The sequence below is a fragment of the Podarcis cretensis genome (genome assembly GCF_951804945.1).
Source record: "Podarcis cretensis genome assembly, chromosome: 14".
NCBI lineage: Eukaryota > Metazoa > Chordata > Lepidosauria > Squamata > Lacertidae > Podarcis > Podarcis cretensis.
Window position 1 is genome coordinate 22,444,770 of NC_137183.1, and position 26,653 is coordinate 22,471,422.

General features: G+C 44.1%; 1 protein-coding gene across 1 annotated transcript in view; it reads right to left on the bottom strand.

Annotated features, from left to right (window-relative positions):
- Positions 1-2,083: 2,083 nt before the first annotated feature.
- ALDH1A3 (aldehyde dehydrogenase 1 family member A3) overlaps positions 2,084-26,653 on the bottom strand; it is a 31,658-nt gene continuing 7,088 nt past the window's right edge. Inside the window, exons 2-13 of the mRNA XM_079954302.1 lie at positions 24,403-24,507; positions 17,848-17,988; positions 16,307-16,436; positions 15,187-15,248; positions 12,529-12,657; positions 12,119-12,232; positions 8,735-8,837; positions 7,433-7,617; positions 5,931-6,095; positions 4,379-4,536; positions 3,877-3,951; positions 2,084-3,399 (exon numbers count right to left, since the gene is read on the bottom strand). Of these exons, the coding sequence (XP_079810428.1) occupies positions 3,327-3,399; positions 3,877-3,951; positions 4,379-4,536; positions 5,931-6,095; positions 7,433-7,617; positions 8,735-8,837; positions 12,119-12,232; positions 12,529-12,657; positions 15,187-15,248; positions 16,307-16,436; positions 17,848-17,988; positions 24,403-24,507 (1,440 nt within the window). The 3' untranslated portion in view covers positions 2,084-3,326. The remainder of the gene's footprint in view (positions 3,400-3,876; positions 3,952-4,378; positions 4,537-5,930; positions 6,096-7,432; positions 7,618-8,734; positions 8,838-12,118; positions 12,233-12,528; positions 12,658-15,186; positions 15,249-16,306; positions 16,437-17,847; positions 17,989-24,402; positions 24,508-26,653) is intronic.

A 26,653-nucleotide genomic window follows, 5' to 3' on the forward strand; every position in this document is an offset into this window, starting at 1 on the left:
GTCCTCATGCCTTGACTATTTGTGCTCTTGCCCATTGTTTTGTATTGCCTATTCTTGGCGCTGTAGCTGACCCCTGGGTCATGCCAGCCATGCTTTCCATAGTATCTCATCCTGGAACCCCAATATAAGAGGTTTCCCAGTTTTTAATTCCTGCTCCCAAGGTATCTCAATGAATTTCAGACCAGATTTAAGAGCTGCTTCAATTGAAATGCCTCAAAATCAGATTTTCCACGAGGCATTCCCAATCCATACTTTTTGCATTTTCTGTGAAGTGTCATAAACCGATTTGTTTTCCCTTTGGTTGCGGACAAGTTTTAAGTTTATGTTCCTATGAGGTGCAGATCAGTTTGAAAAGATCAAATTGTTCAGGCATCCTTACCTGGCACCAGAATCTAAATTTTGCTCAACTGTTTCAACATTATGGAAATCATCTCATATAGATAACTCTGAGCCATATCACAAAATTATAACATTTTAATTATAGAGCTAATATTACAAGAGAGAGAACCCCCCCTTTTTTTTAAAAAAAAAGGCATTTCCATGTACAAATGGCAATTAAAAATACATTAGATTAATTGCATTCTAATTTATAAATATATATATTTATATATTTTAACATTTTAAGTAATATTTCATACAAAAAAAAGCACTAACATGCAATGAAAGAATATAAAGGTTCTACTGGATTGTACTTTACAATTAGTGCCTAATGATGCTTGTAATAATCCAATGTAGAAAAATTCAGTGTATACAATTTCTTTTTGAAACCCTGTTACAGTAAGTAGTTACAAGACAAAAAACTTGATCTGGAATGAATATATATTATATATTCTCAGCCACTAGAAAATAGAATCTCAAATGGCATGATGATTGTAGCGATTTAAACTCAGAAGAAGCAGACACGTCAACTAATAATCGCTGAAGTCAGGGACTTGCGGTTCAGTTTCTTATTTTCCAAATTTCCAGTTCAGTTCTCCACTTTTCTGCAGTAATTTGTGGTGGGTTGTTTTTGCCTTAATCCTCATTAAAATTTATCAGCACTGGCATTTTTATGCAGCTTTCTCCAAAATAAAATACATTTTGCAGCTTTGACTAACGCACACATTTTTGCAAGCAACCCCTCTTAACATAATACATTTTCATACTCTATTTTCACAAACAGATTCATTTCTGTAAACATTCCTTTGCTTGAGAACTGCATCACAAAACTTGGAGAACTGGCAAATTTCAAAGGAGGCCTGTTTCGGCTCTTGTATGGTTCCAGAAAGTGCAAATTAGGACCTTCATCTTTAAACGAAAAACTGAATCAAAATTCTCCCCATGTAGCCTTGTTTTACTGTTTGCCTCTCTTTTCCTTTCACAACCAGCTGATTCTCAGGGTCTTGGGATGCCCCTTGCAAAGCACCCCACAGCCCCTGACAACCAGCCCGCACTCTGCGATTACCAAATACCAGAGCCAAATCTTTATCTAGCCCACACCTGATGTCATGTACCGCCTCTGATGCAGTGCAAGTAGGAGTGGCTTGGCCAAAAGGATCTCATGAGTCAAAGGATGAGGTCTGCAAGCCAAAGGCTTCACACCAGTTTTACTTGATCCAGTAAGTAGTGGTTGGTGCTCATTGGGGCTGGTAGGGCAGAAGACAAGGAGCCCAACAGTAGGGGGAGCCAGAGCCAATTGAGTCTAATTTTGTCAACATCCTCACCCTTGCCAAGTTCCACAAGGGGGCAACGTTGAGACAGAGGAGAAAGAAATTGATAGCCAGATTTACATCTCTTCCCCTTGGGCTGCTTGTCAGTAAGACGACAAGCAGGTAGAGTGTTTGCAGTTTTGTATGGGGCAATGCTTCATTTCGCCAAGAAGATCAGCCATGCCTGGATCCAGTGGTATATTCTCTTGTGCAACCCCTTGCAAAAATTGGAGAGAACTGTACAAGGGCAGCAGCCTTGGTTTGCTTGTAATGCAGCAGTTATCCCAACATCGTGGAGTTGCAAAACTCAGAATCTGCACTCATCTGCTCCACACAAACACACACACAATACAGTGCACAGGGTTAGCAAAGGGGAAGGAGAGGGGTTTTTTAAAAAAATAAAATAAAATGACTTGACTACAGAAGCTCTGTAAAAAAAATGCAAATAAGGCCTCTAATTTTATGCACACTTTAGGCACGTGGTCCATCAAAATGAGCGGGTCAGAAATTATGGACTTGTCACGTAGGCTGAAACTTCAGCTGAAGCCTGGCTATTTTATCCTCAAAGTCTTCTCAAACCGCCTGAGGAAGGACCCACAAAAAACCAGCCCCACCTCCTAAGGAGGAAATTTTGAGCTGACTTTTCTCACAAGCGACGAGGGAAATATACAGTGTGGGGTCCAAGGCCCCCGCACGAGGGAAATATACAGTGTGGGGGTGGCCCAATCTTTTTATTCCTTGCCCTCAGCACCTTGTTCTGAAAACTTTCTTGCCCCATTGTTTTATATGCAGCATTAAACATCAGGGATCTGTGACTTTGTAGGTGCTGTGCTAGGGAACAAGGTGCATAGGTAATTTGCAGATTACGTGAGGGTTAGGTTCTGGAGGTCCCCACATAACTGCATAATGTCAGGAACCCCCTGACCTGCTCCCCGGTGGAACCATCCCTGTTTGGAGCATCTCAGAGCTCATACACACAACCTTCCTAGAGCCTGGGAAGCAAGGCAGAGAGGCTTATAAAGCACTTTTCGGGGCTCAGCATTTGTTTATTTTCCCGCCAGCTGCATAAAGTTGCAATCGCGTAAGCGAAATCACTGTAAGCTGTGAGTTCCTTGGGCATATAAGTGTGTCCTGTGTGCCCTATATCCCTTTTCTTACAACAACAACAACATCATCAGAAGAGAGGGTCCTATGTGGAGCCATGCTGGTGAATCAACTAACACGCACATCCACACAACCACAGCCGCCCCTAAGCACATGTCAAAGATGCAGAATTTGGACCAAGTGCCGTGTGTGATTTGAAGGGATTGCTTCCGACCGCAAGGCCTTTTGTTGCCTCTCTAATTGCTACTGAAGCGCATGTGGTGCCAGTAGAGCAGGGCTGGCTGCAGAGCATGGCTCATGCGTATCAACATTCATTATTTTGTGACTCTTCAGCATGCATCCGTTTTGGCCTGAAACAAATGTCTAAACAAAGTGGTTGGAATTTTAAAGAACCCGAACATGTTATGTAGATGGTTTGCTTTTTAAAGAGTTTAGCTACTTTCCTCCCCCCCGGCGAGATTTAAGCAACCCCCACCCCCCACTATACATTAACATTCAGAGCGTCAGAGTTTTAGGTCTCGTGGCATTCCTCACTCAGTGAGTCTTCTGCGACAGTTTAATGGTGACCGTTTTCACCTCTGTGTATTCAGTCAGAGCATATTCACCTCTGCAAGAAGAGAGAGAAATATCTTTGAAGTTTCAGTGTATGTGCTTCCACATGACACATGCGCCATGCTGTACATTTAAAGCATTAGGATAGCTCTTCAACAGTTATTTAAATAAACCTTCACATTATTAGTATTAGAAAATGTTTAGAAAATAGTGAAATATTATAGTGTATTTACTTTTATTTTTATGTTTTTAAGCTTGATGTTATGTTATTCATAACTTTTTTCTGTTAGGAGATTGCAAAGTGGGTGAAAAGAGAAACAAACCAGAAGCGGAAGTTGGGGGAAGCCCTGGAGGGAGGAATATATAATAAATATTAAGGAACTGAGATGTATGTAATGGATGAAAAAGAAAAATGAATATATATATATTTTTAAAGGATAGCTCTTCAACAGTTAAGGCTTCCCCCAAGCTGGCTTCAGAAATGAATAAATGAAAAGGCCCCTTAAAAAAAGAAAGAAACAATACTACTTACAATTCTCTCCCGTTTCCTGACATTTTAAAGCCGCCAAAGGGAGCTTGTGCAAAAAGGGAATTGTAGCAGTTGATCCTATTGGAGAGGAAGAAAGCCCCGTTAAGAAGCAAAGATATTAGCAACATACATTACATTTCAGATTCTCCAAGCGCCTTTATACATCAGCTCAGTAGACCCCTGTGAAGCAGGGGTGGTAAACCAAGCCTGCAAGACGCTTCATAGAATTAGTGAGTTGGAAGGGTCATTGAGGATCATCTAGTCCAGCCCCCTGCAATGCAGGAATATGCAATTGTCCCATACGGGGGTCGAACCTGCAACCTTGGCATTATCAGCACCACGCTCTAACCAACTGAGCTATGAGTCACCCACAACCCTCTTTGCCCATAGCAACATAGAGGTCACTGCCTATAACAAAGGAAGAGGGGCAAGGTGGCATAAAGGTCAGTGCAGTGTTTTGCCCACCTTAAATATTGAGCAATTTTTGTTAAAAAAAAAATCTTACCAGACTGTCCCAGACTGCAGTGCCGATGCCAGCGTTAGGGCTCTATCCAAATTCTTTGTAAACACAGCAGCTGTAAGCCCATATTCTGTGCTGTTGGCTCTTTCTATCACTTCTTCTATGTTTTTGAACTTCATTATGGGCTGCACGGGTCCGAAAATCTGCAAACACATTATAGAGTCAGGGCCGTCAACTGATGAATGAGTTTAGTTGAATCAATCACCTGCCTTTGAAATAAAAGTTGCTGATTACTTTGACATTAGTGCCTTTTGGGATATGGAGCATGTGAAATGCCGCAATTTTACAACAGCCGTAACTCTTTGACAGGTCGCCACATCCCTATTCCTTCTTACGGTGGCTGGTTCGTTTGATATTACAGAACTCAAAATGAGAAGTGATACAAATAAGGCGAGACACAAGCCAAAGTAACAGCAGAAGTCACAAATCTGGCAGTGGGAGAAATGGGACAACAGGAAGGCTCCTTCTTTGGCTCAGACTAAGAACATCCGCAAATTTGGTTCCTCCCCTCCAAAAACCATTTCCTTTTTCATATTTTTATGTAATGGTCTTGATATCAATTTACAGATGTGCTTAATGCAGTGTACTACAGTAATACACAGTTACATTTAATACTTTACCCATTCTAATCAATCACATTGATTCTAATCAATTGTCAGTCATTTAGATATCATACAAATCCTAAGAGGATAAAGTAAAATAAGCTGGAAAATGAACCTTCTATTTCATAGAATCATAGAGTTGGAAGAGACCCTGAGAGTCATCTGGTCCAAACCTCTGCAATGCAGGAATCTCAGCTAAAGCATCCATGACAGATGGCCACCCAACCTCTGCTTAAAAACCTCCAAGGAAGGAGAGCCCACCACCTCCTGAGGGAGTCCGTTTCACTGTCAAAGGGCTTGAAATGTCAGAAAGTTTTTTCATCTGCGCTACTTAACAGACATGTCAACTCCATTGGACTGAGGCCTCTACAGCCCCACCCCCCATGTCCAGCCCCCCTTCCATCTTGAGGGGGCATTAGACATTTGAAGTAGTATCCTGTTTGAAGCAGCCATGGCTTCTCCCAAAGAATCCCGGGGCCTACAATTCACACAACAATTCAACAGTCCATCCGTCTTTCAAGGGAACTCTTGAAATTGTAGCTGCCATGATAAACGCGGTCTCCCAACAATTCTCAGCAAACTGCACTTCCCTTCAGTCCAAAATGCCTTCCAGAATCTTCAGCTATAATAGTTTCTATGGAACACTTTGTTTAACTTAACAAGGGCAGTATTTAACAGGCTTTGTTATGCCAAGCTTAGGTCAAAGTGTTCCACAGAAAATATTACCTGAAGATTCTTGGCTAGAGTAATTAACCTGAAGGAGTCTGGCTGACGACTTTAGCAAAAACAATAAAAAATGGTCTGTTTACATGTGCAGAAATTCCACCCAAGAAATATAAAATCACAGGCTCAGAGGGGAACCCAAAGGTGACATCTAGATGAACACCCCAAATTTATAACATGACAGTCCAGTCTTAAAATAAAAATGTCTGTACCTCCTCCTTAGCAATGCGCATGTTGTCTGTGACCTCTGAAAATACGGTTGGCTTTATGAACAGGCCTCGGTCTCCCATGGCTAAACCACCACACTCCAGCTTGGCTCCTTCTTTCTTGCCACTTTCTATCAGCTCCAAGATTTTGTCAAACTGTTTTTGGTCAATCTGTCAGAAAAGGGGGGGGGGGAGGAAAGCAGCACAGTTGTTGTGGGCAGAGATCAATGCGTATGTCGTTTTTGTTGTTCTCTCAGTTTCTATTTTCCCCCCTAATCTTAAATTCACTTCACAGTTCTGCACCAATTTGCAATTATTAACAAAATCCTCATGAAAACCCCATCAGTATTTTAGTGCAGTTTTCTCCAGATCAGCACACTTTTGTATGCATCGAAAGAGGCTTAGACAAATTCGTGGAGGAGAGGGCTGTTGTCAGCTACTAGCCATGACAGCTATGTTTTCCTTCCACAGTTGGAGGCAGCAATGCTTCTGCATACCAGTTCCTGGAAACCACGGGCAACTTTAAATATTCAACAACAGAAGAATACAACACAACAGTTGGGTTGACAAAAATGTGCTGTGTAACATAGACTATGGCACGACAACATCACCAGAAACCTGCTCTTGCACATCAGCCTTCCACTGGTGCAAAACATCCCACTGGTGGAACAAGTATACTGCCACTGAGCCTTGGGCTTGCCGATCAAAAGATCAGCTGTTCAAATCCCCACGACGTGGTGAGCTTCCTTTGCTCAGTCCCAGCTCCTGCCAACCTAGCAGTTCGAAAGCACGTCAAAGTGCAAGTAGATAAATAGGTACCACTCCAGCGGGAAGGTAAACGGCATTTTCGTGCGTTGCTCTGGTGTCAGTATTCCATTGCACTAGAAGCGCATGCTGGCCACATGACCTGGGAAAACTGTATGGAGCGGACAAACACCGGCTCCCTTGGCCAGTAAAGCGAGATGAGCGCTGCAACCTCAGTCGTTCGCAACTGGACTTAACTGTCAGGGGTCCCTTTACCTTTACCTTTCACTTAGTGATACTTTGGATACAACCCATAAAAACCAGGACCAGTCCAGTTCAATTGGGAAGTGGAGTTGCCATTTCTGGACTAAACTTGGAGGGCGAACCACCACCTCTAACCACGCTGGGAAATATCTTTGTGAACTTATAATTAAGCATAATCCTTTGTTATGTAATGGGCACGGTCAAGGGGATCAAGAGGGTTATTTTACTTTTATCTCCCCCAGAGGATTTACTAGCACCATAGATTATATCCTAACATCTAATAATGTGACATCTAATTAACCGAGATACCTTCAGGATAATTCCCAGAGCTGAAAGTGACCACTTTCCACTTGAGTTATCTCTGACATCTGTTTCGCCTGCCTTTCCTAAATTATTGGATGAAACGGAATATCTGATACTTGGAGTTGCCATTTGTTGTTCCACCTCAGGAAAGGAGGCAGCAAAAGATGGGCATTTTTTAAATTAAAACAATAGTTTACCTGGGGTCCTTGTTCAGTTTTGGCATCAAATGGGTCCCCCACAAGCCGCTTCTTTGCATACTCCACGCTGCGCTTGACAAATTCTGGGTACACCTGCTCTTCCACAAAGACTCGAGAGGCAGCTGTGCAGCACTGCCCTTGGTTGAAAAAGACACCCTGGTGGGCACAGTCCACCGCCAAGTCCACTGGAAAGCCAGAAAAGAATGCAAAGAGAGAAAAAGCAGGCTGTTATAAGCAAGCCAGGCCATTTCACTGGTCTCTGCATCACCTACAGCCAATATGGTGACCTCTGTTGGACATCCAGTGGTCCAGGGTTGCAGTGGGTCAAAGACTGTTACTGTTTCTGCAGTAAGGTCTCTGTCTCCGGTGGCTTCGAGCCATCCAAGCAGCACAGTGTTGAGTTTTTGAGCCATTGAGAAGAAGTCTTCTCATCCTTTGCTGATTACAGTCAGAGTGAAAGGAAACAAGCTACTGAGGATAGGCTCCTAGGGTCACTCTGGAGAAGGCAAACAGGAAGAACACCAAGGAGTTGTTATTCTGTGTGCTCCCGAGCAAAGCATTTAGGAACACATAAGGTGCTTCAGTTTCAGGAGAACGGTGTGCAAGTTCTGTTTCACACAATGGAACTTCAAGGAAAATACTTCTTGAGTCTTGCCAAAATAAGGTACTGGAACACTCCAAATCATTCACCCATGTACGTGCACAGAAAATAGTAAATTTAGCTGAAGGGCAACACAGAGAGACCTGCATTGATTGTTGAAATGCATCCCTAATTTTTATTGGATAGGTATAAGATTATTGAATAACCCTTGAAAGGTGTGGCTATGACTATCGTGAAGGAACCTGCACTTCTGAATTTGCCACTACACTACTGCTTACACCAGTGACATAGCGTGGAGAGGCCACAGTGGTAGTCGCCCAGGGCACAAAACTGTTGGGGGGGCACAACAGCTGTACTGCCTCAACACAGCTGTGAGCTTCCATCACTGGGCTCCACTGAAAACGGCTTCTCCACGCAAATCAAAAAGTGACCTCTCCAGACAACAGAATAACTCTTATCTCTGTGGCTGCGATCTCCTGCAGTTGAATGTGCATGCATACTCCATCTGTTTCCCTCCCTCCTACCCTCCTCTGCACAGCCCCGGGCACTGGTAACCCAGGCTATGCCACTGGCTTACGGTGTCTCATTATTTGGTCTTCCCTATTCCCCCCCCCCCCACTTCCAAGGCCTTCTCCAAAGACAGTACAGACTTTCTGCTTGACCCTTTCAATATTAGCACTATTGGCAACAGCCACACTCACAGTCAGCATCTGCACAGACAATACAGGGATTTTTCCCACCAAGCTCCAACGTCACCCTCTTGAGGTTACTTTTCGAAGCGGCTTCTTTGATCAGCTTTCCAACCTGCACCAGGAAGAAAGCAGCCATGAAATACAGGCAAATCACCCTTTTCTCACATGGAGCAGAAGGAGTTTAAAATAACCAGGCCTTTGGCTTATTGACATCTGATGCCCTCTTAAAATATGTTGAGGAAGGGAGGGAATATTGGGTTGTTTTTATTATGTATGTATTTTGTGTTTTTTTATATTGTGTTTTTCTATTGTGAACCACCTGAGATCTATGGTATACAATTATTATTATTATTATTATTATTATTATTATTATTATTATTAAATAATACAGAAACTATGTTCTCCTTTGGAAGCACCCTTACAAAGCCATCTTACCCATGGCTACTGGAAGGAAGCACCATGAAATTCCATGGGACTTCCTTCCAAGGAAGTAAGCTTAAGAATATTTTCTAGGCTGCAAACCCTGTAGAGATATCTTTCAAGCAGACCTGCAAAGGAACAGGACTCAAGTTACTCAGTTGTGGGTAAAAAGTAGCACAAAAGCCAGAGATTTTTCTTGGTTGCGTTCATTGTTTGGTGAAGGTTCAGAAATGTGGGTCCATCTCACAACGAGAAACCTTGCCAGCACCCCACACTAGCTCTGTGTCCTAATCTGTTCTTCTCTGCACACCTCTTTACAGCGTTGTGCTCTCGTAGAGCATCTGCCTTGCATGCAGAACGTCCCACATTCAATCTCTAGCACCTCCAGTTAAAGTTGGGACAGAACCCTGCCTGAAATCCTGGAAAGCTACTGTCAGTCAGCATGGAAGGTACTAAGTTAGATGGGCCGACAGGTCTGACTCCATTTAAAGGATAGCACAAGTTGGTTAGAGCATGGTGCTGATAACATTACGGTCACAGGTTCGATCCCCATTTAGGACAACTGGACTAGATTAGGGCTGCCCTACATCTGGAATTTCCTGGACATAGCCAGGATTTGTCCACCAAAAATGGTGTCCTGGTGGAATTTTTGAAAATTGCTTAAAATGGCAGCCCATGTCAGAAGTGATGATTTTTGTGTGTGCAAATTTCCTTTAAAAATAGCTTAAAAACAGGGTGGTGGGTTTTTTGTTTTTGCCATAAAAAGCTCAACAACTTTGGCCAAAACAAAAATAAAAGGCTGAACAATTTTGGCAAAAAGCAAACAAGCAAACAAAAAACAAACAAACATTTTTGTCTGGATTTTCACTTTTTTAAATATGGCAACCTTAGACTAGATGATCCTCAGAGTCCCTTCCAACTCTGCAGTTCTATGATTCTAAGGCAGCTTCCTATGCTCCCCTATGGAATAGTCCACAAACCATTGCAGGAACCAGGAAGAGCCATGCCAAACTCAACCAGTAGGTGGTGTGACATGCCAAGGTCTTCAGTTGTCCGGCTCTTAGACATTTGAGAGAGACCTTCGGTGCCGACAGCAATTTACCATAATTATACAAGGTCATATCAAGCATGCAGAGAATGCCACCGCAGATGCCGCTGGCAGTGCGCCAAGGAGGGTATTAAGCTCTGAACCACAAACATTGAATGCACGGGGCGGATCAGGGATTCTGTTAAAGTGGCATCTGACGAAATCACTGTTTAGACTGAATATAACCAAGGTGCAGTTTGCAAATATATGTCATAACGGGGGCTGCATGGGTGACGTGGGTGTATGAACAAACCACGCAAGAGCAAAACACATTGGGGTGGGGGCATGCTAGAGAACTGTGGAAGGTATGGAGAAATGGAAGGGATGTGGGTGGCGCTGTGGGTTAAACCACAGAGCCTAGGGCTTGCCGATCAGAAGGTCGGCGGTTCGAATCTCCCTGATGGGGTGAGCTCTCATTGCTCAGTCCCTGCTCCTGCCAACCTAGAAGTTCAAAAGCATGTCAAAGTGCAAGTAGATAAGTAGGTACCACTCCAACGGGAAGGTAAACAGCGTTTCCATGCACTGCTCTGGTTTGCCAGAAGCGGCTTAATCATGCTGGCCACATGACCTGGAAGCTGTATGCCAGCTCCCTCGGCAATAAAGCGAGATGAGCACCGCAACCCCAGAGTCAGTCACGACTGGACCTAATGGTCAGGGGTTCCTTTACCCTTTACCTTTATGGAGAAATGGGCAGAGAGAAGTTGTTTCTCTGCTCATGAGAAACTTGGGACCAGCAAGTGAATGTTGGAAGATTCAGGACAGACAAAATACTTCTTCACAAAGCACATAGTTAAAGTTGGGAACTCCCACCCATAAGAGGTAGTGATGGCTTTAAAAGCGGATTAGATAAGTTCATGGATATTAAATAGCTGGGTTATGCCTCTGCTGTTGGAGGGAATGTACCAGCTGCCAGGAATCACAGGTGAGCAGAGCACTGTTGCATTCAGGTCCTGTTTGTGGGCTTTCCGTTGGCATCTAGCTATTAGAAAGACAAGGGACTAGGATGGGCCTTTGGCTTGACCCAGCTGGGCTCTTCCGGAACATTTAAGGAGATAAAGGTAAAGGGACCCCTGACCATTAGGTCCAGTTGTGACCGACTCTGGGGTTGCGGTGCTCATCTTGCTTTATTGGCTGAGGGAGCCGGCGTACAGCTTCCGGGTCATGTGGCCAGCATGACTAAGCCGCTTCTTGCGAACCAGAGCAGTGCACGGAAACGCCGTTTACCTTCCCACCTATTTACCTACTTGCACTTTGATGTGCTTTTGAACTGCTAGGTTGGCAGGAGCAGGGACTGAGCAAAGGGAGCTCACCCCGTCGCGGGAATTCGAACCACCGACCTTCTGATCCTAGGCTCTGTGGTTTAACCCACAGCGCCACCCGCGTCCCTATTTAAGGAGATACTCTCTGGCAAATGGCGGACAGAGTATGCAGAACTCAACATTTTTCTTGAGACTGCCTTGTTGAGAATACGAAGTTGCTACATCAAGAACTATTCATATACAGCAATGCAAAGCCTGCTTATTCGCAAGCCACACCACCCAACAAAAATTATAGCTGCTCTCACACTATACTTTTAAAGCATATCCTTTCTCTCAAAGAATTCTGGGCACTGTAGCTTGTTAAGGGTTGCTGAAAATGTAACTCTCTGAAGGGTAAAACTACAGTCCCCAGAATTATTTGAAGGAAATAGCATGCTTTGAACGTAACTTTAAAGGTATAGTGTGTACCCGGCCTCAGAAAATGCTTCCAAAACATACTGGTGAGAGCCAGTCAAGGGACAGGAAACATCCTATGTAGGCTTAATTTCTGTGCTTTCCAGAGTTCACTAACTGGGGGTTGTAGAGTGGCAAGAAGAGAGGCAAACACAAATGTTGAAAATCACCTACCTCTGTTGACCCAGTAAAAGCTACTTTGTCAATGTTAGGATGCGTAGAAATAGCAGCTCCAGCTGTGGGACCATATCCCGGCACAATGTTAACCACACCTGGAGGAAATCCTGCCTGGGGGGGGGGGGGAGAGATCTTTTATTCCAGAGTCAGAATAAGAAAAATTAGGGCATGGCTTCCATTCATTGCATGGGAGTGGGGTGGCATGCAAAGGAGAATTTGTGCCCTTTGTTAGGGTGAGTGGGTGCCACTGGGATGTATGATTTAAGCACAAAGAGCACATCCACTCCTTGCCAGTCATCAAACCTCCATTCCTTTGGAATTACAGGGCAGGGTCTCAAAAGTCGCCCCCCCCCCACTGAGTGTGTAAAGCCGCATAAGCTCATTTGGCTGGCTTCTACATTACTCACCTCCTTGACTAAAGAGCCAATGTATAGTGAAGTAAGTGGGGTTTGCTCAGCAGGTTTAACAACTAAGGTGTTTCCACAACACAGAGCAGGTGCCATCTTCCAAATCAACATGAGCAATGGGAAGTTCCACTGAAACAGAAGATCATGACATTCACCTTATGAGCATGTCATTGCTACCATTTCTATACTTTGTCTCTTGTTCTAGGAATTCAGAAGGCGGCTTCACAATTGTGTCATTACAGCCTCTTCCTCCAAAAAACCCCACACACTCCTAAGTAGCATTGGCAATTCCTGCACACTGAAGCTGAGTTTGTACCACATGTACGTATTGTTATATACTTTGTCAAGTACTTATGGCCCCCCTTTTTATATTAAAACCGTGATTCTTCTCAAGACAGAACACGTAGTTGGCTTTTCTGTTGACGTTGTAATACTTTATCCTGTCCCCAGGTGTCGCTGTAGTGCTACTTGTCTCCACATATACACAGACAAACAGAATTATACCAGTAATGCTGGCAGATCATAGCCAAGTACCACAGAGCAGCTGCTCTTAAAATCCTAATCCAGGGCAAATGAGGCAGATCTTCCCAGCTCTGTAAGACCAGAGGGAATCTACAGAGGAAGGGAACTATAGGTGGAAAGATAGATCCACTATGTGAAAGGACCACATGGAAATGTGATGTTAAAAATAAATAAATCCACAGAGGTCTCGATTCCCTTAGCTGAACACATGATTTGCATGCATAAACATTTCAGACACAATCCCTAACAATCCCTTTTTAAAGAAGGGCTGGGAAACCTGTGATCATCTCAATGCTGGACACCCCTCATCAGCCCTACTCAGCATGGCCATTGATGATAGGAGTTGTAGTCCAGCAATACTGGGAGGACCACAGGTTTATAGCCTTGGTTCTTAGGTAGAACTGGGAAATAACCTTGGCCTGCTTGGTTTGAATCCACTCTTCTAGACTAGTTGGAGTACTAGTAGCTCCTATGGATGGAAGGACCTGTCATTTTTGGTTCTCCCCATTTCTCATTTTTCCAATCTTCAGTTCTCCACATTTTGCAGCAATTTGCAATTTATTTATTAGTTTATTTAAAAACACACACCATGAAAATCTATCAGCATTTGAGTGCTTCTAATGCATTTTATATGCAGTTTTGACTAATGTACTTAGCTTTGCAAAGTAGCTGTTCCTAATATTGTGCATTTTTGCAAATTATTTTCACCAATAACCATCTTTTAGGCAGAATTCAAATAAGTGCAAATTGTGAAGGATAGCTGTGTTTCAGGCTCTCATATTGTTCCAGAAAGTGTGAATTCAATCAATTCAGCTGCAAATGTGAACTGAATCAAATCTCTTCACAATCGCTAGTAGCTCCTTCTAATCCTTTCATCTGGCCAAAGGGAGGCAAAAAATAAGTTCAACCTCAGTAGAGTCTCCAGTCTACCCAGTGAAATTATGCATTTGTTTTCCTGGAGACATCAGATGTCAACCCTAGTCTAGTCTAACACTATACTGGCCACCTCCCAGCAGTGGTAAGGAAATATCCCAGAGTGGTATTTTATTCCAACAGCTGTGTAAACATTCTCAGCCTAGTTACAAGCATCTTCCGCCAACAAAAATACCTGTTGTAGATTTAAGTAGAGTTAATTGCGGGTGGTGATCTTCCCCAGCAGCGTAATCAACAGAATTGGCCATGATACGCTGGATTAACCATTATGCTAAGCAAGGGACAGAGTAGCGCCCCAGCCACTCCAAAGTCTCAGCTGCGGTGCAATTAGCTGGGAGTTTTCCCTAATGCGGAAAAAGCAGCTCCTAGCACTAGACTCTTCATATTGCCTGCAGCTCAGAATGCAGCAGCTTCTCCCACAACTACGTAAGGGCTGTAGTTCAGTAGGAGAGCATATACTCTACATGCAGAAAGTCCTCCTAGCATCTCCACATAGGCCTTCTGAAACCCTAGAGCAGGCTTCCTCAACCTCAGCCCTCCAGATGTTTTGAGACTACAATTCCCATCATCTCTGACCACTGGTCCTGCTAGCTAGGGATCATGGGAGTTGTAGGTCAAAAACATCTGGAGGACAGAGGTTGAGGAAGGCTGCCCTAGAAGGTCACTACCAGTCAGTATAGACAAAATTGAGCTAGACGGGTCCATGGCTTGACTCTGCATAAAGCAGATTCCTATATTCCAATGGAAGGGAAGTGGAAGTGGACACACCCAAAATTGTGAACAAAGGAAACAGGACCTTACTAGGGCTCAGGGCTCAGTTAACAGGCCATACACTGGCAGTTACCTAGCAGGCCACCACCAATATTTTGATCTCTCTGTGTCAAGACTGGGAAAAGCAGGGCATTTGTATCCTAAACCTCTGGGGAGAAAGGTTATGATCCAGAATGAGAAACACAACTTGTTTCGAAGTTTAAAGGAAACCAATTTACTTCTCAAGCAGCCACATTTGACATTGTGAGCGGAGATGAGGATTTTATTTATTTATCCATTCTTCAAAGCCACTTGTAAGTGTGTTGGCTAGATTGTCTTGAAATCTCAGATATTGAAGGAAACATTAACATTATTCACTTTAACAGGCAAAAATCAAGATGTCGGCAGTACAGAATACTTCCCCAGAAATGCAGAAGACTACATTCTACTCACCGGTGTAATGGCACCACAAACCCCCACAGGCTCATGTCGGGTGAAGCAGACAAAGTTTTCATCTGCAAAAGTTTTGAGAATGCAAGTCATCTACCTATGATGGTTGTGATGTGAATGATACCATAGGATCAACGATCCAATGCAGCTGGGGAAAACATTTTTAATGCTAAAAAGCACACCCCCTTGGCTTTTTTGTCCTTGGAATTGCTGCTTACTACCCATAGCACCCATAAAACCAGTACAGTACTCCCAACCAGATTGGGACCCTACATCTGTTTCCCCACCAAAATAAAGAAGGCTGGATTACTAAGCCTGGTTCATACATCATGCTAAACCATGAGTTACTAAGCTATGGTTTATAATAATAATAATAATAATAATTTATTATTTGTACCCCGCCCATCTGGCTGGGTTTCCCCAGCCACTCTGGGCGGCTTCCAACAGAGATGAAAAATACACTAAAATGTCACATATTAAAAACTTCCCTGAACATGGCTTACCGTTATATGTAAATCTGGTCCAGAGGCTTCACTATGGTTTGTTTACTGCCAACAAACATCAAGATGAAGCATTGCTTATGAACCTTGGTTTGTTTTAACTAAGGCTTGGTGTTATGTGTAAACCAAGCACCCTTCCTTAACCATGGTTTGTTCGACCACTCCATCCCAGACCAGAATACAAAATCAGGAGGCAAGAGTAGTTGAAAAACCAATTTTTGATAAACAAGGCATGGGTTCTTTTTATAGTCTATAAGCACTATGTTTGCTTGAACAAACTATGGCTTCTTAAACAGTAGCTTCATATTATGTGTGAACCAGCCCCTTCTTTATACCTCTCTCCTAAGCATATGAAAGGAAGATTGCAGCTGAAAGCCCAGCAATATGGCCAAACTATGGTTTGGCAGTCAGCAGTAGGCTTCAGGCAGCCTGTCTGAAGTGGATTTCTAATCCTGGTTTATAGGTAAATTATGGTTTCCTGTGAATCAGGGCAAAGAGGAAGGAATCTGAGAACTGTTCCTGTGAACCAAAGCCATATGCTAGCCATGGCTAACCTCACTACAGGGTACTTCTGTTTGCCAGACCTATGAAGTTACATGTATAAGACACAAGCTCCAACTTACCCACAGGTATAGTCTTCCCCTGAATTTTATCGGCCCAGCCAGCATAGTATCTAAGTGTCTTTATGCAGCCTTCAAGGTCAATGAAAAATGCTTGCAGAAATGGTTTCCCTGTGTCCATTGTTTCCAAGGTCTGGAATGAAACAAAATATCAATTCCCCACTCTATTTGCTATGGGGGTATATTACTGGGGATGGGTGAACCTGTCCATTTTGGTTTATCATTCCTCCAATCTTAAATTCAATCTACATTTCCACATCAGTTCACTTCCCCCCCTCCCAAGTCCTCTGGAAATTCACCAGTATTTTAGTGCAAATTTCACCTAAAATATACACATGGTCATTTGTAAGCAATTTCCCCTAAAATGCAAAGCAATTTCCCCAATATAATGCATTTTGTATACTATTTTCAGTAAGATGTGCATTTTCATGCACACTTTAATATTCGCTTTTTTGTACACATTACTTGGCTGGAGAAATTCAGAGAACTGCAAATTTTGAAAGATGGCTGCGTTTCATTTCACATATTGTTTTGGCAAGTGTGAATTAAACAGTTCCCCTTTCAATGTGAACTGAATTGAATTTCTTCCATATCTCTGCATACTACTATTGTCTAATCCTCATGAAGATTTCCCCCCCATTCAGTGGAAGCAGTAGGTGACCAAAGTTGCAGGGTAGGCCCTTACATTAGACAGAGTGAAGCAGCTCAATTTGGGTGCCATGAATATGCAGTAATTGGTAGTTATTGAATTTATTATTATTGTATTTTTTTTTTCTCCCAGAGAGACATTTGTGGTATTGTCTGTCTTGTATCAAAGTAACATAGCTAGTCTGGATTACTGTAAACCTTTACTTGGGGAGGGGATCATTTACTCTTTTGCCTCAGGCCATAAAAGGCCACACACTGATGCTATTTTCAGATAAGTGATATTTTAGAGGTTCTCAATAAAGCATCATTTAGTTCAGGGATGGGGAAATTGTGGCCCTCCAGACAACTCCAACTCCCATCAGTCACAGTCCTCATGGCCAACGGTCAGGGTGGATGGGAGTTAAAGTCCAACAACAAGAAGTTCCCCATCCCTATTCAGGTATATGTGTCTCCAATGACAGAGAAGCAATATTCTATAACTCTGAGTTTGTGTATACATTAATAGGTAGGTTTCTTCAGGCTGTAAAGGAAAAAGGTTTCCACCACTCCCCCTCACTAATTCCACTCTCTCCTGAAACCTAGAGTTTACTACCTGGTCTAAATGAAGGAAGGAAGTTAGCTGAAAAGTTGTAATCTCATAAGTTGCCTAACCTTTGAAACAGAGCCAAGAACTGGGAAGCCAACCCACAACCTCCTAGAAGTTTCTGGAAGGCATCTCCCATCACCTCTGATTATTGGCTGGGAATGAGGAAGGTTGAGGTCCAACTACATGTAGGGGGCACATGTTGGCCACCCTTGGTATTGTAGAACCAATGGCTTACGCATTGCAGCATAAGTAGGCTCTTAATGTTTTCTGCCTTAATCTCCAGACCAGACACACTTCAGACATCACTTACCGCCAACACCACTCTGTCTCGCTCAATGAGGTCGGCCAGCTTGTTGAGGAGCCTTCCTCGGCTCACAGCATCCATTTGTCTCCACAAAGATCCTCTTTGGAAGGCTGCTTTTGCTGCCTCTACTGCTTTATCGACATCAGGCTACCACACAAAAGACCAAACACAAAATAAACAGAAACACACTGTTAGATGCTTCCATAGCCCAATGCCCTCCATATGTTTTGGACAACAATTCCCATTAGCCACAGCCAGCACAGCTGTAGTGTCTGAAGCTGATGTGAGTTTATCGTATTTTTCGCTCTATAGGACACACCTTTTCCCCTCCAAAAATTAAGGGGAAATGTTTGTGCGTCCTATGGAGCGAATGCAGGCTCCTTGGCTTCAGCGATAGCAATGAGAAGCCTCCGAAGCACAGAGGGAGCGCTCCCTCCGTGCTCCAGAGGCTCTCCGATTGCATGGAGCCCGGACCGCCCCTTGGTTCTCCCCGGAGCTGAGGGTGATGAAACAATCGTTGAGACGGCTAGAGCGCCGGTGGCGGAAAACTCATTCCGAATCAGACCGGACACGGGTTAGAGCTCAACGTCGAGCCTACCAAGTGGCAATGGCGACGGCGAAGAGGGCCTTCTTCGCCGCCTCCATTGCATCTGCAGAAAACAGCAGCAGGAGACTTTTTCAGGTGGTTCGCAGTTTATCGGAACCACCTGTACCACCGGGGCCTGGTAGGGACCCCAAGATCTCCTGCAATGCTTTTGCAAAGTTTTTTGCAGATAAAATCGCTCAGATTCAGAAGGAGGTAGACTCCACAGTGGGAGCAGGGCCAGGGCGGGAGAGTGCTAGAGTTCTGTCTGGTCCTATTATATGGGATCAATTCCAATCTGTTACCTCCGAGGATGTGGACAGGCTGCTTGGACGAGTGAAACCGACCACCTGTCTCCTTGATCCTTGCCCATCCTGGCTGATAAAAGCGAGCCGGGAAGGGCTGGGCGATGGGCTTTGTGGGGTGGTGAATGCTTCCCTCTGTGAGGGAGCCTTCCCAGACCCGCTGAAAGAGGCGGTCATTAAACCGCTTCTTAAAAAAACATCTTTAGACCCGGCCAATTTGGCCAACTATCGCCCAGTCTCAAATCTTCCATTCTTGGGCAAGGTGATTGAGCGGGTGGTTGCTGAACAACTCCAAGCACGCCTGGAGGAAACGGACCATTTGGATCCCTTCCAATCGGGATTCAGGCCTCACCATGGGACTGAAACTGCCTTGGTCGCGCTGGTTGATGATCTCCGGCGGGCTAGGGACAAAGGTGAGAGCTGTTTCCTAGTTCTGCTGGATCTCTCAGCGGCCTTTGACACCATCGACCATAACATCCTTCTGGACCGTCTAGAGGGGCTGGGAGCTGGGGGCACTGTTATACAGTGGTTCCGCTCCTTCCTCCTGGGCCGTGTTCAGAAAGTGGTGGTGGGGGATGAGTGTTCAGACCCTTGGGCCCTCACTTGTGGGGTACCTCAGGGTTCCGTCCTCTCCCCCATGCTTTTTAACATCTATATGAAGCCGCTGGGAGAGATCATCAGGGGGTTTGGACTGGGTGTTCATCAGTATGCAGATGACACCCAGCTCTACCTCTCCTTTAAATCAGAACCAGTGAAGGCGGTGAAGGTCCTGTGTGAGTGCCTGGAGGCGGTTGGAGGTTGGATGGCGGCTAACAGATTGAGGTTGAATCCTGACAAGACAGAAGTACTGTTTTTGGGGGACAGGAGGCGGGCAGGTGTGGAGGATTCCCTGGTCCTGAATGGGGTAACTGTGCCCCTGAAGGACCAGGTGCGCAGCCTGGGAGTCATTTTGGACTCACAGCTGTCCATGGAGGCGCAGGTTAACTCTGTGTCCAGGGCAGCTGTCTACCAGCTCCACCTGGTACGCAGGCTAAGACCCTACCTTCCCGCGGACTGTCTCGCCAGAGTGGTGCATGCTCTGGTTATCTCACGCTTGGACTACTGCAACGCGCTCTACGTGGGGCTACCTTTGAAGGTGACCCGGAAACTGCAATTAATCCAGAATGCGGCAGCTAGACTGGTGACTGGGAGTGGCCGCCGGGACCACATAACACCGGTTCTGAGAGATCTGCACTGGCTCCCAGTACGTTTCCGAGCACGATTCAAAGTGTTGGTGCTGACCTTTAAAGCCCTAAACGGCCTCGGTCCTGTATACCTGAAGGAGCATCTCCACCCCCATCGTTCAGCCCGGACACTGAGATCCAGCACCGAGGGCCTTCTGGCGGTTCCCTCATTGCGAGAAGTGAGGCTACAGGGAACCAGGCAGAGGGCCTTCTCGGTAGTGGCGCCCGACCTGTGGAACGCCCTCCCATCAGATGTCAAAGAGATAAAGAATTACCTGTCATTCAGAAGACATCTTAAGGCAGCCCTGTTCAGGGAAGTTTTTAATATGTAATGCTGTATTGTTTTTAACACTGATTGGGAGCCGCCCAGAGTGGCTGGGGAAACTCAGCCAGATGGGCGGGGTATAAATAATAAATTATTATTATTATTATTATTATTCGCATTGCTTTTGCTGGAGCCTGGAGAGCGAGAGGGGATAGCCGCCTGAAGCCTTCGGGGCGCAGAGCGAGTTCCCGCTGCGCTCCGGAGGCTTTGGGTTCCTTTTTCTGAAGCTAGGAGAGCAAGACTCTCCTGGCTTCAGCAGAGAGGGAGAGCAGCACAGCGCCCCTTCAGCCAAGCGGGAGGAGAAATGGAAGGGGCTCCGTTTCTCCTGCCGCTTCGCTGAAGGGGCGCTGAGCAGAGAGGAGGAGAATTTTTTTTCCTTGTTCTCCCCCTCAAAAACAAGGTGCGTCCTATGGTCGGGTGCGTCCTATAGAGCGAAAAATACGGTAACTAGTCAAATGGGGGGGGGGAGCTTTGAAGGCAATCAAAAATCACTGAGGGGCAATATAGCCCAGAGGTTGTGGTTTAGCCACTCCTGGCCTAGAAGATAGTAGTGGTGCACCAGGCAAACCTATTCTGAAGTTTCCAAATACAGGCGAATCAAATGGAAATGTCCACCCTATTTGTGAGTGGTGAAATTCAACAGAGAGATTTTGCCAAATATTCTTTTAATGAAAAAAAAAAAGAAAATTCTCTATGTGCACAATTTTTAGTTTGCTCAGTTCTGCACGAAACTAGATGCTCATACTAGCAGATGAAGAAAGCAATGGGCCCAGAGAGAACCAGAAGTGGGGCAGGGCAAGCCCACTGAGGGCTTCTTCACCATAAACAATATTAAAATACATATTTAGTTGGCTATGTTCAAAGTCCTTCACTCTATTCGTGGGCAGAGAAATTTGGAAAGAGTTGTCAAGGAGGCAATGTTGAAATCTTCCTGCAGTTTGTGGGAAAACCCTCAAAAAGGAAAATTTATCTGAAAGTTTCTTCCAAATCATGTTCCAGGTGAGGAACTGGAAGATTCTTTTTCTGCCCTCAGTGGCTAGCTGAAGTATATTTCCACCCACTCAAAACAGTGAACATAAGAAGGTATTGATTGGGTTGTCCAACAAAATACACTTCCAAGTCTCAAAGCATCATTCGCAGAATCACAGCAGGTGAACAATCCCTGCTTTGGCATGTGACTACATTTGGTTAAAAAGTTTGACCTTCATAGCTCCCAGAAGATTATTTGAATACCTCTGTGTGGTCCAAGATACTGCAGTGTCATTATTTACAGAAATGGAGACACTCCGTTGAAGTTCCTCAACGGAAAAGGTCAGGCCCACATCAACTCTCAGTTACAAGACTACGAAGGAGGCCCAAAGCAAAAAACCGCACAGACAAGAAAACTCTATGGGTAGGGCAGACATTCCAGTCATAACCCACCCAGTGCTTAATCAGTGTTATGTTTCATGGATGTTGCAATACAGAGGCATAAACATGAGGCTAAAGTGTGGGGTTAGTGAACGGAGGACTAGATCCCTCACAGCTGTCACCAGGCACTATTAAATGCCTGCTAAAAAACTTTTCTATTCCACCTGGCCTATGCAGGAATGCGTCCTTCCACAATGGTTAATTGGTGTCTGCTTTTACCTTTCTGTTGTTTTTATTGTATGCTTTTGTGTTTTTTATTGCTGTAAACTGCTTTGATTTTTTGTGACACAGTGGTATACCAATATTTTTGTAAATATATAATGTACAACAGAGTGCAATAAAATGCCGTAAGTCAATCAGCAAGCAAAACAGTGTAATATTTGCAGGGTGGGTGTGGGGGGTATATCTCTCAAAGATGCTGTACATACCCCTAATAAAAAGACAGTGGGCAAAGAGGATTTCCAGAATGTCACTTATTGAGCAATGCAGGATGCACCATTATATAATTGTAGAGTTGGAGGGGCCTCAAGAGTCATCTAGTCCACCCCCTGCAACGCACTGGCAGATGACCATCCAAACTCTGCTTAAAAACCTCCAGTGACGGAGAGTCCACCACCTTCCCAGGTAGTCAATTATACTGTCAAACAACTCTTACTCCCAGAAAGTTCTTCCTAATATTTTCTCGAAATTTCATTTCTTGCAATTTGAATCCATTGGTTTTGGTCATCCCCTCTGGGCAGCCGAAAACAAGCTCGCTCCATCTTCCGTGAGACACCCCTTTAGATATTTGAAGATGGATATCCTATCACCTCTAAATTTTCTTTTGTCCAGGCTAAATGTACCTAACTCCCTCAACCATTCCTCAGGCGGCTTTATTTTGCAGACCCTTTATCATATTGGTCGTCCTCTGCACACATCCCAGCTTGCCAATATCCTTTTCAGAACTGGATACAGTATTCTAGCTGGGGCTTAATAAAATAAAATATAAATAAATAAATAAATAAATAAATAAATAAATAAATAAATAAATAAATAAATAAATAAATTTATATCCCGCCCTCCCCAGCCGGAGCCAGGCTCAGAACGGCTAACAACAATAAAAGTAACACAGCATTCTAAAATCAATTCAAATCATGCTTAACTAAGGCAGAATAGAACTTGAACTCTTATTCCCTTGATTAGGACACTAAAATTAGCTTTTTTTGGGGGGGGGGCTGCTCCTCATCACCCTGTTGACTCATGTTAAGCTTGTGGTCTACTAAGACACCTAGATCCTTTTCACATGTAAAATTGGTTTGGCTTTCTTGCACAGAAGTCTACTTCTGTTTAAAAAGCAAACAGATTTTCTGTGATAAGGAAAGCGATGGGAATCTGCAACAGCAGGATAACAGTTGCTTGATGCGATGCAAAGTCTCCTTTCCCCACTTTAGGGCATAAACCTAAACAAACCAAGCCTATTTAATCTTTTATTTTGCCTGTCTGTAAATCTTCATTTTTATGTGAGGTCACTCTCTCTTTCCATTAAACAAAATATGAACAAAATGGGAAGCTTTCTTCTCTCTCTTTCCCCCCTTTTTTGTCACTTTCCCCCTTTTTAATCAGATTTAGGTGCTAGTTATGCAAAATGAGAGTTTATGTTGTTAACTTTGTTGATAGAATGTATGTATAAAAACTCTGTATGCCAACTTGACATTAAAATAAATGCATCTCTCTCTTTCTCTCTCTTCAAATAAATCAAAACAAATGATCAACAACTGTTGTGTGCAAACAAATCAGGACAATACATAGCTCCTGCAGCGCCCAACTCCACACTAACTGGTAGCCCCTTAAAAAAAAAGCATGCCCAAAATGAGCTCAAGCCATTATGGAGTTCGCAGTGCAAAAAATACAAATGGCAGTCACTTATGTTAGTCACATAATAGGTAATTTAATGTATTTAATGATTAATGGTGCCCCTCCACATGCCTCTTGGGAGGGTTGAAAGCCAGTTCTGGCTTCTTCCTTCCTTAGGCCCTGCTCCATTTTGAAGATCTGGCATCAGGAGAAACCCCTTTAAAATGAACCCTATCCCTGTCACAGGAACTCTGCCATTTCAAGTGGAACCAAGTACAGGCAACACCCGTCTGCGCAAAGGTGGCATTCTGGGTCACTGCATGTTGGTGTGAAATTGTGTATAACTGGAACGCCTGCTGAAAAAGCCTGCAAACACCCTGTTCCACCCCGTCCCCCGTTTTGTGATGTTTCCAGGTCAGAAGAAGAGGAGTTTGGATTTGATATCTGCTTTATCACTACCCTAAGGAGTCTCAAAGCGCCTAACATTCTGCTTTCCCTTCCTCCCCCACAACAAACACTCTGTGAGGTGAGTGGGACCGAGAGACTTCAGAGAAGTGCGACTGGCCCAAGGTCACCCAGCAGCTGCATGTGAAGGAGCGGAGACGCGAACCCGGTTCCCCAGATTACGAGACTTAACCACTACACCACACTGGATGAGATGTTTGGACAGTGTTCTCGAAGCTACCAGCATGAGTTTGACCAAACTGCGGGAGGCAGTGGAAGACAGGGGTGCCTGGTGTGCTCTGGTCCATGGGGTCACAAAGAGTCGGACACGACTAAACAACAACAACAACAAACCCAGGTTGATCGCTCAATTGTGTTGCCCAAATGCACAAAATGTAGCTATCAACAACCAGGTTCAAGGAAGGAAATCAAACATACCTTGTCCCCCTCTTCGACGTCACAGATCTTCTCGGCCTTTGAAGGGCTAAAGGTAGGGAACTTCTTTCCACTCTTTGATTCATGCCATTCATTGTTAATAAATATCTAAAAGAGAGAAAAATAAAGGTTTCTGCATCGTGAGAAGGGACCAAAACATTCAACTTCCAGGTACAAATCTCCATGTTGCAATGGGAAGTTGTATGAGTATGGACATTTTCAGCCACACTCAATACAGTCCAGATGGAGATGTTGACCCAGTTCACATGTAACCACAGTTTACTGTAAATCTGCATGTGTGGGTGCCTAGAGAGGAGATTGAAGCTTCTTTGCAGCAGGAATAATGCCTGAGAAGCATTAAAAAAGCTGTGATCTCCTCACGGGGAGTATAAAGGCTCACATGTTCATTTTAAACCATGGTTTGGCTTTGCGCTAAATTATAACTGAGCCAACAAGTCCCACTAACATCTAACATCTGCACATTTTACCATAAAAAGACTCATCAAATACTGAATATTCATCTAACATGTCATCCTAAAGAATGTTTGCTGCCTAGTCAAACAGATCACACCCCTGTTGGCATTATTTTCACACGCATTGCTTTGGATATACAGTGGTACCTTGGGTTACATACACTTCAGGTTACAGACGCTTCAGGTTACAGACTCCGCTAACCCAGAAATAGAACCTCGGGTTAAGAACTTTGCTTCAGGATGAGAACAGAAATCATGCTCCAGCAGCGCGGCAGCAGCAGGAGGCCCCATTAGCTAAAGTGGTGCTTCAGGTTAAGTACAGTTTCAGGTTAAGAACGGACCTCTGGAACGAATTAAGTACTTAACCCGAGGTACCACTGTACCCGTCAAACGTAAAGTGCAACCTTTTGGTCAACTGCAAAGGCCAGTGAACATTCCATTTTAGATTGATTCATTTGGTATTGATATCCGTCTTACCTTTAAAGTCAAGCACTCTGCCTGGATAACTCAGCTGGTTAGAGCATGGTACTTCGTATGCCAAGGTTGCAGGTTCAAACCCCATAATGGGAAAGTTGCATATTCCTGCATTGCAGCAGGTTGGACGAGATGATCCTCAGGGTCCCTTCTAACGCTACAATTCTATGATTACCACAAACTGATCTGGACAAAGGTTTATTAACCAGAAGGCAGGAGCTGCTGTGGGACTGGAACATGTTCTGTGCTTAAGACAACCAGCTTACCAAGAATCAGCCTATACACAGTGAGGGGGCTGGGACACCTGTTCCCCACATCTGGTGTTGACCCAGTTGTGCTTCCCAGCTTGTTAAGGATGTCACACTAAGTGTTATTTTGTTATAGCATATGGGTAAGTGAACTGGCGCTGTGGGTTTGCCGATCAGAAGGTCGGCGGTTCGAATCCCCATGACGGGGTGAGCTCCCGTTGTTCGGTCCCAGCTCCTTCCAACCTAGCAATTCAAAAGTGCAAGTATCATCAAAGTGCAAGTAGTTAAACAGGTACCGCTCCGGTGGGAAGGTAAACGGTGTTTCCATGCGCTGCTCTGGTTTCACCAGAAGTGGCTTAGTCATGCTGGCCACATGACCCAGAAAAACTGTCTGCATACAAACGTTGGCTCCCTCGGCCAGTAAAGCGAGATGAACACCGCAACCCCAGAGTCGTTCGCAATTGGACTTAACTGTCAGGGGTCCTTTACCTTTTTTAAAAGTGAACTGTAAAGTGGAGAGAGGTTGGCATGGAAGGGATGTTCCAATCTTAAAGTTCCACATCAGTTTGCTATTATTTTTTAAAGACCTCATTGAAATCAATCAGCACTTCAGTGCTAATTTCTCCCTATAGTCACATTTTTGCAAAACGCTTTCCACAAACACAGAGCAGCTACTCAGTTAGAGAAATTGACTAATCATATTGACTGGACAGTCCTTATATATGCCTACCTACAAGCAAGTCCATTGAGTTCAATGGGACTTACTCTCAGGTGCATGGGATTGCAACCTAAAAGCATATGGGTAAAGCAATGTAAAGCCCTTAGCGGTTTTGACAATTAAGTGGCATTCACATTTTATTAAACAAAATAAAAATTAAGTGCCGTGCCCAATTTGTTGGGGCCTATTTTTATTCAAATATCTTATTAAAAATAAAATTAACCCTGTGAGGAGACTCTGCAATGTAAATTACTCTGCTACTGCACTATATTTGCACAATTCATAGACGAGTCTGATAAGAGTGCTTCTAGGATATTGTTTACTACTATGCAAGTGCTGTC